We start from the raw sequence: 16377 nt of genomic DNA, 5'->3' as shown, positions 1-16377 counted from the left end.
TTTTAAAGTTTTAATAGGACAACAATCTCAGTGAAAAGTTATAATTATTTTACAGGTAAGAGAGGTTGGAGTTTTGGTCATCTCACTAAGGTAGACTTTTCTAAGTTCCTTCTGAAGTTACTTGCTTAGAGCAACAGTAAATCACATTTAGTGAATAAAAAATGTTAATATGTAACAATATGGCTTTACCGTATTTTAAAGTTCCTTTGAAAGAGAGAATTTTCAGTATGACTAAAGCATTTAGTGACTTCATCTCTAAGTTCTTTCCATATATACATACATACATGAACTGAAAAACTAAGGACCTGGAAAATTAAAATGCTAACAGAAATACACACTGTTTGCAATTGGACTATCAAAAAAAAATTATTGGCAGTTGCAGAAGACTTGTTTTAAAGAATCTGTTTTGCATCACATGAAACTGGAAAGTACTACATTAACAAGATAATTTGTGGGTAGGGAGGACAATGGAAATGATAGTCTTTATTCTTGGATTACATTAAGATTGTGTGGAAGGAACTGCATACTCGTAAACCAAAGTAGAGCCATGCCGTTTACATTTGAAATTATATGTCTGTGCCATTGGAAGTTACTTTGGGTTATATCCTTCCATACCATTCAAGATTCTGAGAGTTCTCCCTTGTTATGTAGGCTTTGCAAGCTGCTGTTTTGTTTAAAAGAAACTACCACTAAAATATCCCTTCTTCAGAGTTAAAAATCCTGAATATTGAAATCACTAATCATGTTGTTGGTAAAAAGCTCTATATGCTATGGCATCATTAATTTTACACTGAGAAATATTTGCATTAGTTTATTGTAATATGCTGTGATAATGAAATCCGTCCCTGCTTAGTATGTTTTGTATTACAAATAATTTAAGAGTTGGTCACATATTACAAAATGTCTTAGTGTATGTATGTACCTTATATAATATAAGTGTTACCCATTATGACAGGGTATGTGCTCAACAGCTGCACAACTTCATACGTTATTCGGCATCATGAAACTGTGTTGAGCTAATATAGTCTTTTTATCTGGAAGTACTTTGAAGAATTTTAGAGCATATGTAAACATGAAGATACACTGCTAAAATACTAGTTTTCTGTAAATGTTCTAGTTATTAATTTATAAAATCAGTGAAAAATTTTCCATTAAACAGTGGATTTGTTTCTAATTAAGTCATATTTGTGGATCCTTAAAATTACATTATTGTGATACTGAATTAATATAAAAATTTAGCATTTATATTTCCAGTGTGTAAAGCAAGCAATTTTCAAGTTGTTCTCATCAGGAGAGATTAGCAGGACAAAAGGACTCCTCCCAAATTAGTTTCTTATGTGTGCTTTCCCACTTGGAGCTCTTGAGTACAAATGATTGGAATTGTAGTTTCCAATTAGCTTTTGTGCCACAGCATCGACATGAAGAGGCTTGCATAAAATTCATCTAGAAGTTTGTGAAGTAGTCTTTAGCATATTTCTTGGTTGTTAGCAAAATTGCCTAATTACTTTAACTATTCTTCTGTTGTTATGAAATTTTCATTATTTTAGGTTCCAACTGGGTGTAGTATGGCTAAATATTTTCTTAGTAATCTGTATCTGAAGTGAGAATATTCTCTAAGTTTTCTTTGTGGGTTTTTTTTTTTCACCCCCATAGGACATGGCCCTTGTTGCTCCTGAAGCACCTTCAGAACAAGCAAGAAGAGTTTTCCAGACATATGACCCTGAGGGTAAGGGTTGTATTTTGTGCTGAAATAAGGGGTTTTTTAATAGAAATGTACTCATTAAGTGAGGAATGAAATGCCTAGTCCTTAAGAAATGCTCAGTACAGGAGTCAATCTGCAAGTGACATTGAGTACCCTGGTCTACTGGAACGTCTCCCTGCCCACAGCAGGCAGGTTGGAACTAGGTGATCTTTAATGTCCCTTCTAACTCAAACCATTCCATAATTCTATGAAGAAATTATCTGAGAATTCTGCAGTAAGGGAAGTTGTGCAATAGTAAGTAGAATTTTTTAAGAGATTTTTTTAACCTTGTTTTGTTCTTTGTAATTAACATAAAGTTTAAATAAAATTTATTTCTCCTATATTAAATTTTCATAAAACAACTGGTCTGATATGATTCATTCTTCGTGAGGTTTTGTTCTTGAACGTATGCAGCATACAAAGAAAATTTTCTAATGTTTTGGAAAACAGAGGATGTCTAGTATTCAGGTACTATTTTAACTAATGAAAAGGGAAGAACAGTACAGTCATTATCCCAAGGTAGCTAGTGGAGAATTCTATACAAAGATTGAATTCTTAGCAAGTATTAAGCGTCTAAGTGTATGAGTGACAAATCCAGTTTCTATATTGTACTCCTCTTTTTTTTTTTTAATGAAGCATGAGAGAAGTGTTTGAAAACTCCTTTCCTTCTAGAACCCCACCATTTGCTTGCAAATTTTACAGATAAAGATATGTTGTATTGGTATTTTTGAGTGAAATTTGTCCTCCTGCAAAGCATTTTGTTTCTTTTTGCTAATTCTTCAGATAATGGGTTTATACCTGACACACTGCTAGAAGATGTAATGAAGGCTCTGGACCTTGTTTCAGATCCTGAATAGTAAGTATAATAAAATTTAAATAGTGCAGAAGTATCAATTAATGACATTAATTATCATTTAAGGCTTCTTTCTTGATCCAGTTTACCACATATCTATTAAAAATTCGGATTGGTTTTAGTTTGCGTTTTTTTCCTCGTTTGGAATTTTTTTTTTCCTAGTTTACATTCTGGGCACAGAATGTTACGTTGAAATGTTAAGCTTTAAATTAAAAGGGAGGAATTAAAATTAAGCTGTCTCTAACTTTGGTAGTGATAATTAGAAGCAAAAAAACCCCTCAAACCTACTGCATTACTATATATTGAGGAGATAGTTGGATTTATATTTCTGTAAATTAACGTGGGTGAAAGATTGTGACAGAAGAGCTATTCAGGGACAAATTTGGATTACCACTGGATCTTTCAGCAGCATTGGAAGCTGAAACTACTTCAGTTACAGTTTTTTTTCCACCAGCACTCAGGACCTAGTAGTGTTTATAATTGCCATGTATTTTCAGAAATAACATATTGATTCCCAGGGTTAGAGTTAAAACTCAAATGTTTTAGCTGTAATATGGACAGACAAGACTAATATTAAGTGACAGCAGTTAACCTTCAGTGTCAAAACTTACCATGTTTTGTGACTAAATGCTTGACCCAGAAAGGAGAGCTGAATACTTGCACATTTTTACTGCTCCAAAAGTTGCTTCTGCTCTCTTGTAAACATTTGATCTAGTTTAGTTAGGTCAAAACAGGAATGACTGTGGAGAGTGCGAGTTTACTTACCACATCCATCTGTAAAGTGATTGAGTCCATTTTATCTCCTTTCAAATGTTTATAGTGTAATGAAGTTTACTGAATTGTTCTCTGGAGGATAGGAGTAAAAATTGAAATAAAGAGATACCCAAACCAAAACAAAGTACAGGACAAAAGGCTCACATTCATATTATGACATATTATGAATAAGTGGTGAAATCTGCAAAAGAAATTTTTTTAAAGGAGGGGAAAGAAAAAAAGCCATTGTTTAATAGGTCTGAGAGGATTTGTTTCGCCTTTGTGTTCCGCTCTCTCAATATATCTGCAGAAATCTTCTTTCTTCATTCAGCAGTTTTTCCATTTTTCTATTTGTCTTTTAGGGCATTTGTGGCATAACCCTGTCCTATCTTATTGTGCAGAGTACATAAAATATAAACTGACGTACAAAGAGCCAGTCAAAAGACCTGCTGTATTAAAAAGCCATGATCAAACCATGGAGTCTTAAATCATCTCTTAAAAAAATATATTGCCTAATACTATTATCTTAACAACCTAGTCTGTTTGGGTTCTAGATGTTCTTTTTTGTGTGGAACACAAGTATAAATAAAGTATTTCAAACTCCATACAGGCTTTTTTGCTTATTTTTTGTTTGTTTGTTCTTAAGGAAAATCAAAGGCCTTGCCTCCAAATGTACCGTTTACATTTGTGATTATCTAATCCACGGCTTTTAAGTTTCTTAGAATCTCAGAAAGTATAAAGATCAGACCTGAGATTAGAATTCTAGAACTGTAGAGGGAAAAATACAGTAGAGCAGACATGAATTAGCAAGGTGATTTAGCCAGTACTGAAAGTCATTGCATGTTTTTAGTAGTTTTCTAGTCTTTTAGTAAATGTATCTGAGAATCTACTTCTCATTTGTTTTGCCTGTTCCTAAAAACCATTTGATGCCCTTAGGGAACCAATTTGAGCTCATCGGTCAATGTAGGTTTAGCTTGCTTAAAGCATTTTATGCTCTCTGTCTGTTTGACCAGTAGTGGAGACTTCTGTCCACACACTTCTCAGCCTTAACAGTACCAAAGCCATCACCCCAACACTTGTGACCTCTTCAGTTCAGGTGCCAGGCTTTGCACTGAGGAGACTGAAACACAAGCACACGTGTTCAGTAGCTCTGCTGTGGTACCAATAACATTGAAAGGTGTTAATGATTTTCTGAAGGTTAAAACCTCAGCTGAAACATAGCACAATCCGAGTTTATTAGATTTACCCTCCTGCTTAACTGCCTGAATTTTGTACACTGGCCATATTTAAAAACTTACATGGTGCTGTATTTTTAAACAGTTCTTATATTTCTTTAGTGAGTTTAGTCCTTGCTTTAATTTTATTACATAATTTTAAGTGCATTTTAAAAAATATCTGTTATGGTTCTGTTTGCAAACACAATGTTTCTACAACTCCATTGCAGCGGTTCAAGAATTTGGAGAGGTTTTAGTCACTGAAATAGCCAAAATTTTTTACTTTGAGTAAAGTGGGAATGAGGAATAGAAGGATTGAAGTCCAGTATCTTGCAAATCCTCAGTTGTGGTTTCACTTGAGTAGTGAAATTTTTTTTTATAATAAATTAGCATAGTTTATAGGATACCTCATTCAGTATTCAGAGTATTTACAGAGTGTATTAACAGAGCCACTCTCTTAAGATTTGCATAATACATCCTCTGTGTGTTGAGAAAGAAACAAAAAGAATCCAAATAATATACTATTAGTTCTATGCCTGGACCAAGAAAGGAAGTTATTTAAAGATGAAGAAACTTAAGTAGTAGCCAAAATGACAAAATGCTTCTGTGCAACAATCAGAAAGACCTTGGAAACTACACTTTCTCCCCACAGCCCCCAACAAAAGAGACCTGGGGAGTGGTTAAAGGCCGAAGTAATAAAAGAGGCATCTGTGAGAATCCAAAGTGTGTCTTCTGAAAGGAAAACATAGTGCTAATATTAAAAAAAAGGGGAAGAATCTGGATTTATGGTATGTTAAATGTAAATACAATATATAGCAGAGTTAAAATCTGTAGACTAATAAGCGAAGTTATGAAACAAAAACTAATAGTATTCTTCTGAGCCCATCAGTGCCAAGAGGCTTACAAGATGTTTGTAGTTCTGACAGATGATTTCCAATGTCTTATAAGTATTCAAAGTCAATTAGAAAAGTGCAGTGAGTTCTTCATATTCACCCAAGAAGGTGGTAGAGAGCAGTTCTCCTCATCACTGGAGAAGATTACGGAGTGGTTCCGCACTTAAGCCTTTTGATGGGTGGTCGGAGTAATTAAGATTCTGAAATGTCAGAATAAGTAAAAAAATCCCAAATACTGAAGAAGCATCAGAATGACATTGCTGAACTGTTTTAGATTACCTACCACTGTGAAACAGTATAGGAATGAGAAAGGTGACAAACGAACAATAGGACTTAAAAAAGAATTTGAAGGCCAGTCTAGGGAATATTCACAAATAAATATTTCATGTCTAGACATGGAATGGGAAGGAATACTTTTTGTAGATTAAGAATTCATCAAAGCATAAAAATGTCACTCTTTTCCTTTAATGGAGGGAGATAATTAGAGGAATTTTGCAGGAATTTGTACTAAGTCTGTGATTTTTTTCCTTTACCAGCAAGGATTTGACAGTAGGGATTTGTATGATTGTTGCTGATACAAATGTGTTTGAGGTATTAAAAAAAAAGTGTGTAAGAGCAGCAGAAGATACTGTAACAGAGAAGTGTCAGTAAAGTAAATATAGATTGGTTGCTCAGGGGATAAAACAGTGCTGATCTCACATACGCATTGTTGGTCTGTGAACTAGATTTGCTGGTCAGGAAACAGATCCTTAGATTTAAACGCATAGTTGATAGACATGTGGAGTGGGATTCATAGGAGTTACGTCATTATATAAATGCCTGATTTTTCACTCCATCTTGGAAAAAGAATATTGTAGAAAGGTATCATGAAGGCAGCAAGGCTAATTAAAGATACAGAATGCCATTAGTGCAAGGAAAAGCTAGGTTAGGACTGTTTGCCCTGGAAAAGATAGACAACCATTGACACAGTAAATAGGGAATAACTGTTAATTGCTTCACACAATACAAAAATGAGGTGTCATCAAACTGAATCAGGTGACAGGTTCAAAACAGAGAAGACACCTATTCCCAGAATCCATAATTTAATTCGAATTTTTTGACTGGAGTTTATTAGGAGCCAGAATTATAGATGGGTTCAAAGTCAATTAGGCACATGCATGGAAAGAAAAATATATATCTTTGTGTTTTAGATACTGCCTGTCACTGAAGATGTCTTTGAGCAGCAGACTGCTGGAAATGGGGAGGGTAAACTAAGGATGTGTGTTTGCCCTGTTGGTTTGATCCAGTGAGGACATTCTTGTGTACGGTACAACTTGGAACTCAAGCAGAGGGCTAGGTAGATGCAAATAGATACAATCTGCTGCCTGTAGAAATATATTGCTTAAATAGATATATAGTCTTATAATTGACCTTGGTTTGCAGTGACCCAAAATTAGACCGTAGTCATGCAGTAAGGCTTCCAGATTAGTATTGTTAGTATTTCCACTGTTTGTTGGTTCTGGCTTCTTTGATACCAAGTACGTGATGTAAACAAGAAACGTATCTGTTAAATTTAATTTTATTTCAGCGTACTTAGAAAATGTTGGAAAGTTTTCAAATCTCTGTTTAAAAACAGGTTGTTTGGCATTAACAGAGCTATATTTGAAAGATGACTGGTTTTTGTATCTTTAAAGAATGCTTCCAAGACAGCAAAATGCCTTTTGGGCTGTAAACCTGGTTTTAGATTATATGGGTTTCAAATTATTTTACCAAATATGGTGGTCCTTCAGAATAATCACAATTTAATTTAAAATAACAGATTACTTTTACTTAAAAATAACCATGTTTTGGCAACTTGCATGCCATTCTGGTGGATTTGTCACTTAGGATTAAAAATAGAATAGTATTGCTATACTTGGCAGTCAATACTGTGGTAGTACAGCATAACTTAGTCACGCAAGAATAAAAGTGTCTAACTCATACTTTTATATTCGATGTTTTTAATCTTAGTGTAAACCTCATGAAGACCAAATTAGACCCAGAAGGACTGGGCATCATACTACTGGGTCCCTTTCTACAAGAATTTTTCCCTGAGCAGGTAATCAGTATAGCTTTATTGCTGCAGAGCATTGTTTATTCTGTTTGGCTTTGAGATTCATTAAAAACCTTCATGAATATCACGAAAGTAATTTTTAATAAGTATTGTGTTCATTCAACTTAGCTGATCTGTAGATAACTATTGTATTCCACCACAAATGGTATACTTCATGTTTTCTGTAACAGGTCCATGATTTTGTCAGCTTTACACTGGAAGGAAACTCCATTGTTCTAAATTTAACTTCAGGAAATATATAATCATTTTGTGTATGACATTGAATTGTTTCCTTACTCAGAAAGTTCATCTGAGTTTGGTTTTTCTGAGAATAAATTTCCATATTGGTTTTATCAATATTAAGAAAGTTGCTTGTAGATGGGAAAAGGTTGCAAACAGAAAAAGGTTGCAAACATATTTAAAACTATTTTTATGTACATTTCTTGATAATATAAAATCTATGATTGTTTAACAAAATGTCATGATAGACTTAGGTTTAACGTATGTGGATGTTAGGGTATTGAAAAATTATTTTCAAACTCTCAGTATGTTCCATATACTCTTTAAGAATGTAAGTGCTAGGTGTTAACCTAGCACTGCCATCCTCTTTTCCCTTTGCCTCCCTTCACATTTTCCTGTTCACCCACTGCCTCCCTGCCACCAGGAGCCTCTTTAAACAGATCTGTGGTAAACCAGAACAGGGAGCTGATCTGGATAAGAGCTGTCTTTGCAGATGTGTGGGGCTTGTTCCATGGCCATGCACATGTTTTTTATTGGCAAAAGAGAGCAGGTTTGCCTGGGGATAGAAAGATAGGCTGGTGGAAGCAGGAGAAGAGCTGAGACTACCTCTTTAAAGGCTTTTTAGCTTAATGTGTCACTGAAACTGTGTGTCTTCATTCTTACAATCAAGGAAATGTGAAACTGATGGGTTTAAGTGCCTTCAGCAAGATTCTTTTTGTTAGGATTGTGCAGCACTGGGTATAGGATTGTGTGCTATGAAACATGGTCAGTCAGAAGACACTAGAATTGCACTGCCAAAGATGGTAGGGACTAAATGTATCATTCAGAGGCTTTCATCATCTGGAGGAAAGAGAATGATGAGTTAGTGTTAATTTTCTCTGGCCTTTTAAAATTTTATCTGCCTTGTATTTTTGCCAGCTGTTTCTTCTTCCTTTCATTTGTTTATACGGAGGCAGAAATGTATGTACAGTTGAATATAATTTCTTTCTTACAATTATATAACATTTGCAAATCTGCAAGACTCCACTGCTTCATTTTAGAATGCTTAGGATGAAGTTCAGAATGCCAAAGAACATCATCCATGATTGGCTGTGCCTAAACTGTCCAGTACCATGGACCTTAGGGAGGTGGAGGAGAAAAGAGTCATTGTATGGGGCTGCTCCCTCTCTAGCCTGTCATAAGGGCATCATTGACTGAAGAAGGGAAGCTGAAGAACAAATCATAGTGCAGTCATGGGCAGAACCCTGCCTTGGTCACCTCGGTGGAGGAACTCTGCCTCCTGTAAAGCTGGAGCCCCTGAGTCAGTGCCTGTCTGTCAAGTGCTAATTCCCTGCTACATGTGATTCCCCACCACTCAGTTTTGCCTGTCCTATTAAACCTTCACTGGCTCCAGTAAAAAACATGGGAATTGTTACTTCCTTATGGGTGCTATTTGAGCAATCAGCATGTTTTTGACTGGAACCTGGCAGTATCTATTTTTTCAATCTGTCTGTACTCTGTGGATCAGGCAGCAGTAGCCCTTACCCATACTGACACCTTGCTCAGAATTCTTTCTGCGAGTGAAATTCTGCAGAAATTAAGATTAATGTCTTTCTTTCAAATACTGTGAGGAAATAACAGATACCAGTAATGGTTGGAATTGTTGATGTTAATATTTGAACATATAGCTAGGGCTCAGGAGATCCAGGTTCGATTCCTTGGCTGAGAATATTCAAACCCCTATTCTTACTCTCCTAGAAAGTACTCAGCTCCACCTCAAAATCAGGAAGGTATCTCAGCTCTCCTTCTGAAAGCTGTTGGCTTAGAAAAACTTATTCAAAGCCATTCAGCCTGACTCCTTACTACTTAGGGCAGTCACCTGGAGAAGGGGATTCCTGAATTCTCTGCTAGCCCTTTTTACCTTATACCTTCCTTTTCACCACCCTCCCTCCACCAAATAGCCTGGATGCCTGTGAGAGACCATAGAGAGACAGAGTTTGTGAATCATTCAAGAGTAGAAAAATGAATGAGGGTTTTTGTAATCTGATGGATGTACTGTAACCTGAGCAGATTTATTCTTGTTCCAGCCTTTACTTCCATGTGCTCAAAAAAAAGGAATAAGCTTTTGTTTGGAGCCTGGTCCGGTAGGCATAAAAGTGCTGATACTACACCTGGTTTGTGTTTCCTGGTTCAGTGAAATCCAAAGCTTTCAGTCCTCTTAGGACTGCAGCATTTAAACACCTGGAATGTAAAAATCACCAAGAGCCAATACCTTTGCTGTTGGACCTGGAGTCCAAGAACTGGTGTCTTCAAAATTGGTTTACTTAGACCCACATAGGAGTATATTAACCTTTTAGCTCTCAGATGGAAGGCCAGAGATTGGATCTGGTCTTTAGTAAAACACTTTGTGACATCCAAACCATCATAAATAAATGTGACTACTGCTGTAGTGGTTTGAAAGCAAAACAAATGAGAGGCTCCAAGTCAGAGATAGAATTTAATAGAAAAAAAAAAAAAGAAAAGAAAGTAAAATAGATGCAGTAATACAAAAGACCACTGACAGAGTCAGAATACAACCTGAGCGTATTGATGGAACCGTCCAAATGAGGTGGTCTTCCTTAAGCAGTGATCCTGTAGAAAGGTCTGGTAGCTCAGATCCTCTGGGAATCCAGTGGGTAAGCGCCCCTCTGGTGTTCAGAGTCTCAGTTTATATCCAGGCTGGAATGCTTGGTTCCTCCCTCTGGGCGGAGCATCTCACAATGGGATGGTGAGTCATGTGATAAGGCCTGATGGGCCCATTAACAGGAGGTAGTCCAGGAGGGGGTTATCTGTGAGCTGTGTAGCAAAGGTGCTGATGGGCCCATTAACAGAAGATAAGCCAGAGTGGAGGAGGCAGGGAGTCCTGCCTCACCTGGTTTCAACAGTTCATGAAGATGGTGAGAGAATATACTTCAACCCAGGACAACTGCATAAGGTGTCTGACATTAAAGATAAGGATGGCTTCTCCATGCTGAAGTTGTAGTTCAAATTGACCAGGTGAACACAGAAAATCATGACTTGCTCTTGGGGGCATTACTCATTAATTTACTGACATTTGGTTTTTTATTTCTGGTAAGAACGGTAAAATGAAGATTTGTCACCTAAAATAAATGGTACTTTTTAACAGTTTTCTTGAGTCTTCCTGATTGAATGCATCTGTCAAGTTGTAAAGAGAAGAGAATCAAGGCACAATGAAATTGTGCCTAATTAATTAACAGTTAATTAATGAAATTAACTGTTTTCTTTCTATTAGGACTCCAGGGTTTCAGAGTCATTCACTGTTTACCATTACAATGGACTGAAGCAATCTAATTATAATGAAAAGGTAAGATTTACAATTAAGCCCTAATAACAGTCACTAAGCAAAACTGAATATAGTTACAGGCAAAATACTCTAACTTGAAACAGACTTTTTACAGAGCTATTATTTTGATAATTTTCTTCCAAAATTATATATTTGGGATTGGAAACTATTTTGTGCTCCTAACTGTATTTGAGCTACCATACTGGATTGCTTGGCCCGACCACATCTCTGAAACTCTGCATTTTTAAAAGAGCACTTCTCACATCTACTTATCATAAGGGGGGGTCTGATCTGTAAGGGACAGTGGAGATGTAACATACAAAAAGTGCAACTTCTAGAAGTAACTCTACATCTAAGTTAGCTTATTTAAAATTTTTTGTGAATATTTTTAGTAGTCTAGGCTTGTATCAAAAAATGAGGGTTTATTTTGGAGCTATTTACTGAGGAAACAAAGATGACCTGTTTCGTTTTTAGTGTTCTTGAAACAAGGGGTATATCAGACACAATATGATTGCTTCTAAGTTCCTGAAGGAGAATTTAGAGTAAAAGATTGTAAGGCATTAAGAGACGTAAGGAACAAGAATGACTTAAGTAAGACTTCTTCCAGAAAATATGCCTACTCAGTCTTTGGAATAGCTTGTTTTTAAGTCCTTAAAATCACCCCTGTGAAATCTCCACCAGTTCCATACTTCAAAATGTAAGCAGAATCATTCAAAGATTACGGTTTGTTGATTTCATACTTCCATTTCATTAAAAAAGTAGGATGTAAAACTTCACAGATTTGATGTCTATCATAACAGATCCTATCCTGACCTGGTGAAAATAATCATCTCATCTTTCAGTTTTTGAACAGGCTGACAGAGTTGGGTTTACTTTGACAGGTCATGTATGTAGAAGGCACAGCAGTTGTCATGGGCTTTGAAGAACCAATGCTGCAGACGGACGACACTCCTGTGAAACGCTGCTTGCAGACCAAATGGCCGTACATAGAACTGCTCTGGACCACAGACCGATCTCCTTCCCTAAACTGATGTGTTGTCCATGAACAACATCCAGCCGTTGGATCCTCCGGTGGGGATACGGAATTGGAATTCGCTTGGGGAGGGGTATACTTTGACTGTGTGAAGTTATACACTGGTATCATTGAGGAATTGTAAATAATGATTACAAACACTTTTTCAGTGTTAATTGGAATATTTAATTTTTTAATCAGATTGATTTCTATTATAATAGTTTGTCTTTTTTGGCCACTGTAGTACTGTTAATGTGAGTTATTCTAAAAAAAAAAGCCTACTTATAAAGTCTTATCATTATTTTGCCATCTCATGAAGATTTGAAAAATTCTGATACTGCAGAATCTGCATATTAGATGTCAGATCTTTAAAACATGAAACATATTCAGCTTTCTCAGTCATATAGGCATGTTTTATTATTTAAATTATATTAGCTTACATTACAGTACCATAATGTGTGGACTAGACTGGCCTTTGCACTGGGTATGTTTTAATGAGTTTAAATTTTCTGCAGTTTTTCCTAAAATCTAATTTTACCTAAAGAGCTTGCACAATGTGACATAAATAAGATACATTTTTAGGAATAAGTATAATTCTTAAATACTCTTTCTTGGCAGTTGTATATTACTGTGGCTTAGTTATTGGGCATGTAAAAGTGAACAGAAAATCTGAGGAAAAATAGATATATTAATATTTATTTGAATTTGTATAAAAGAAATGTAAAAACAGCAGAAAGAATTTCTTGTTCTATAATCTTTAAACTATTCAAAACTTACAATATTGCCAAATACCTCTTAATTTGTCCAAACAGCAGTGTAAGCCAGCATTACTGGATGTGTTAAGTGCATGAGAACATCTGCTATTACATTATTATATTCCTTTATTTATTATCAACTTCTTAGCCCTAAAATAAAATCTTTTCCTTGAATCATATATTATTTAAAGTTTGGTTTACTTGCTGCTTCTCTGAGATGAGGAGAAGTGACCACAGGTTTAGAAATGGCAGCTTTCAAGTTGAACACATCTTGGGGGGGAGAAAAAGCCCACACCAAAAGGTAGATTCCTAACTTCCACAATTATCATGACCATTCCTTCTTGCAGACTGACAGCAGAGTATCTTAGTATTAAGAGAGTATTTTTGTTAGATTTCTTTTTCTGAAAAAAATAGCTCTTTTGCAGATAACAATGATTTGAAAAAAATCCTTAGTTTGTCCTAGGACTCACTGTACTCAGAACACAAGTATTCTGCCTTGCCGTGTGGGCTTGACATTAAAAACTTGTGCAACAGTGGTATTACTGCTGAAAAATACAGATAAATTAAGAGAATCTGCTTGTCAAGGTGGAAGTTGACTTCTCAAAAAATATTCAAGCTTGATAGGTATTTGTTTTAGCTGGTTTTGCACATTTAAGATAAATGTCTTTAGACTTCCACTGGCACCTTGGAAGGGGAAAATTCACTTTTCTTGCTCTTTCTCTTGAATTCTGGTCTCTGTCCTTGGCTTGTATTAGAGTATCTCACACCAGATTTTGCACTGAATCATAGCTTGAATTTGTTAGAATATGCATCTTTTTTTCTAGCCCACTGTCATAAAATTGATTTCTGTCTCACAGGAAAAAAAAAAAATTAGAAGCCAAGCTGATGTGAGGTCTGCCTTTAGTCTGATTAACTTCAGCTGTACTCTGGAGACATTTAGCTGATGATGGTGTCATACAAGACTCATTCCTGTATCCTTTTTCCTTCATACTGTCTCATTGTTAGAGGCCTGGATTCTGGTTTACTTCACTTATTTTTGGATTACAGAGGCTAATTAACAGTGCTTTATGACATTTAGGCAGCTCATCTGAGAGCCTCAGCCAACTGAACCTTTCAAGTCTTTCTTCTGTGATGAGCAAGATGGGAGAGATTCTGCCTTTATGGAAATTCACATTCTGTCCCCTAAAAGAATGCAGTTATTTAGATGGAAGACTTAAAACATGCAGGACATTATTGTTTGCTACATTTGATTTGCTTTCATAGAAAAATTGTCTAGAGACCTGTATACAGGTTGTTCTGCTCTAAGTGCTGCCTATGCGTGTAGGTATATATTGCAGTTTGCAAATTGAGTCCTAGTCAATAAAATCAGAGCACTCTATGGGATTAAATACATGCTGTAAGTAACCAGAGCAAATTGATAATGCTAACTGTAAGAAAGCGTGTGAGCTAAATATTGAATTAAATGACATTTTGATTAATAAACTGGGGGGGTTTATGTATTGCAGAGTGGTTCAATTTTAATTGCCAAGGAAAGGTAGTATCTTCTGGAAGACAACTCTTGTCCTAGCTGACAACATGGTGCAGTTAGCAGGATGTTGGACAGTTGTCTGGAAAACTGGCTTTTCCCTCCCATGTCTCAAAACCCTTTGAGACAGAAAGTTGTTCAGATACATGTTGTTGTCTTTTTGCTCTAAATTCACTTTCATAAAGGGGGGGGGGGGGGGGGAAGGGAGGGTCCTGGGGTCAACTGCTGTGTAAATGGTAAAAGAAATTATTCCCATTTCATTATATACTAAGGTTTACAGTCAGACAGCTCCAAATAAGTTATCTAAGTGAATAATCGAAAGACTACTTCTGGTGCTTCATATTAGCCCAGATGAGTTATATTTGAAAGGCTGATGGCTAACAAATACATATTTGCTTTGTTGAAGTCTGAACTTTAAGGTAAGCAGGCAGTACAAACCCAAATGTAAATATCTTTGTTAGTATCCACACAAAGGGCCCTTTAAAACAGTCAGTCACTTAAGTGCAGGCTGAGCATTTTGAGTTTTGGATACTTCTGTTGACATTTTGTTCCTCCAGACAGTTACTATTTATCTGGTTCATCTGTTCATCTGGTTCATGCTTTCTTTTATCTCTTCAATTCTTGTGTGGATGAGTTCAGGTCAAAGAAGCCCAAGATGGGCCTTGATGGAGCAGGCATGTGTGGGAGTCAAAATTCGTTGGGGGAGAAGAATGACTCTGTCAGTTCCCAAGCAGAAACAAGAACCTCCCTTAGTGCAATACACTAATTTGCTGTCCAACTAGATGAGTGTCTGCAGTCAGGCTGTGGACTGCTACTCTGGATGCTCCTGCTTGCAAGCAAGGCTGCTCAGCACAAAACATCTGGCATGTTCTGGAGAGCACCTTCAGCTTCATGCAGCTGTGCCAGCCTTGTGCTGCAGCTCTGCTGCTGGTGATAGCCAGAGAAGCAGTGGGAACACTGCATCCACAGCTTCCTCTGCAACATCTCGTCTTTTGGGGTCTCACACACAAAATCTCTGCTTTCACCAGCATGGTAGATTGGCTCATTAGACCCCATTTTACATTGATTTTGTGTGATTAAACTAGTTAATAGCTACAACTAATGAAAAATAAGCATTTCCAGGAGATGTCTTGAAAAGCAACTGATTTTTCTGCAGACTATATGCTTTCATTGATAGATGATTTAATCTGCTCAGTCTAAAATGAGCTTTAATGCTTTTCATGTAGGAATGACTTCTGCTAAGATTTTTATCTTGGACAATGTTCACAAAGGTGAGGTTCAAAGAGGAATGCTGAACATCTTTTGTTGGCATGTCATCCTGGATTCAGATCTCACAAACTCACTCTTCTTTGTAATGCATGGTCACATCCTCATTTCATCCACTTGCGACACGATAATCAATACGAAATACTGTCTATGTAGTTGCTCCAACTACAGTTCAGGGGAAGGCTTCTGGCCTATAGAAACAAAGCTAGGAAACAATTGAAAGGTAGGTTTTCCTGTGAGAATTGGACATTTCAGCTTCTGTACTGCCATATTTTGAAAAGATTCAATAGAAATATTGTCACGAATTTTGATAAGATTTATGTTAAAAGCCGATATGATTCTTTGAAATACTTGTTCCTCTGCTAGCATGTTCATTACTAAATAATAGCATAGATAACATTAAAGCTCTGATAATGGAGCTTCCTACAAAATGCTAATATTCAGGTTTCACCTCAGCAAAACTTTCCATAGAAGATTGGACTAACTATTTTTAAGACTGGAAGCACCATAATTACATACTAACATCACCAACTGCACATAATATTAGCTGTAGAAATTCACACCATGAATCTTGCATTTTTCTTTATAAATTACTTAATCCCACATCTGGCCTTCCATTTATTCTGTAATGTAGATAATGATTTTTTGACTCTTGGCTAAATGTTCTTATAAAAGCTCTGTGTCCTGGCTCCAGGTGTAGCTCTAGAGCCTATTAAGACTTTTCAGTTAGAT

The 16377-nt window shown here is 36.2% G+C and overlaps 1 protein-coding gene across 1 annotated transcript in view; it reads left to right on the top strand.

Moving 5' to 3' along the window:
* Positions 1–14353, top strand: part of MINDY3 (MINDY lysine 48 deubiquitinase 3) — a 51558-nt gene extending 37205 nt beyond the window's left edge. The window contains exons 11-15 of the mRNA XM_066198330.1: positions 1654–1726; positions 2525–2597; positions 7444–7531; positions 11037–11108; positions 11969–14353. Coding sequence (XP_066054427.1) covers positions 1654–1726; positions 2525–2597; positions 7444–7531; positions 11037–11108; positions 11969–12118 — 456 coding nt within the window. The 3' untranslated portion in view covers positions 12119–14353. The remainder of the gene's footprint in view (positions 1–1653; positions 1727–2524; positions 2598–7443; positions 7532–11036; positions 11109–11968) is intronic.
* The last annotated feature ends 2024 nt before the right edge of the window (positions 14354–16377 follow it).

The sequence above is a fragment of the Chamaea fasciata genome, unplaced genomic scaffold (genome assembly GCF_029207755.1).
Source record: "Chamaea fasciata isolate MVZ Bird 193981 ecotype frontalis unplaced genomic scaffold, bChaFas1.0.hap1 SCAF_1, whole genome shotgun sequence".
NCBI classification, from domain to species: Eukaryota; Metazoa; Chordata; class Aves; order Passeriformes; family Sylviidae; genus Chamaea; species Chamaea fasciata.
The sequence above is the reverse complement of the archived record's forward strand: the minus strand, read 5'-3'. Positions and strand labels throughout refer to the sequence as shown.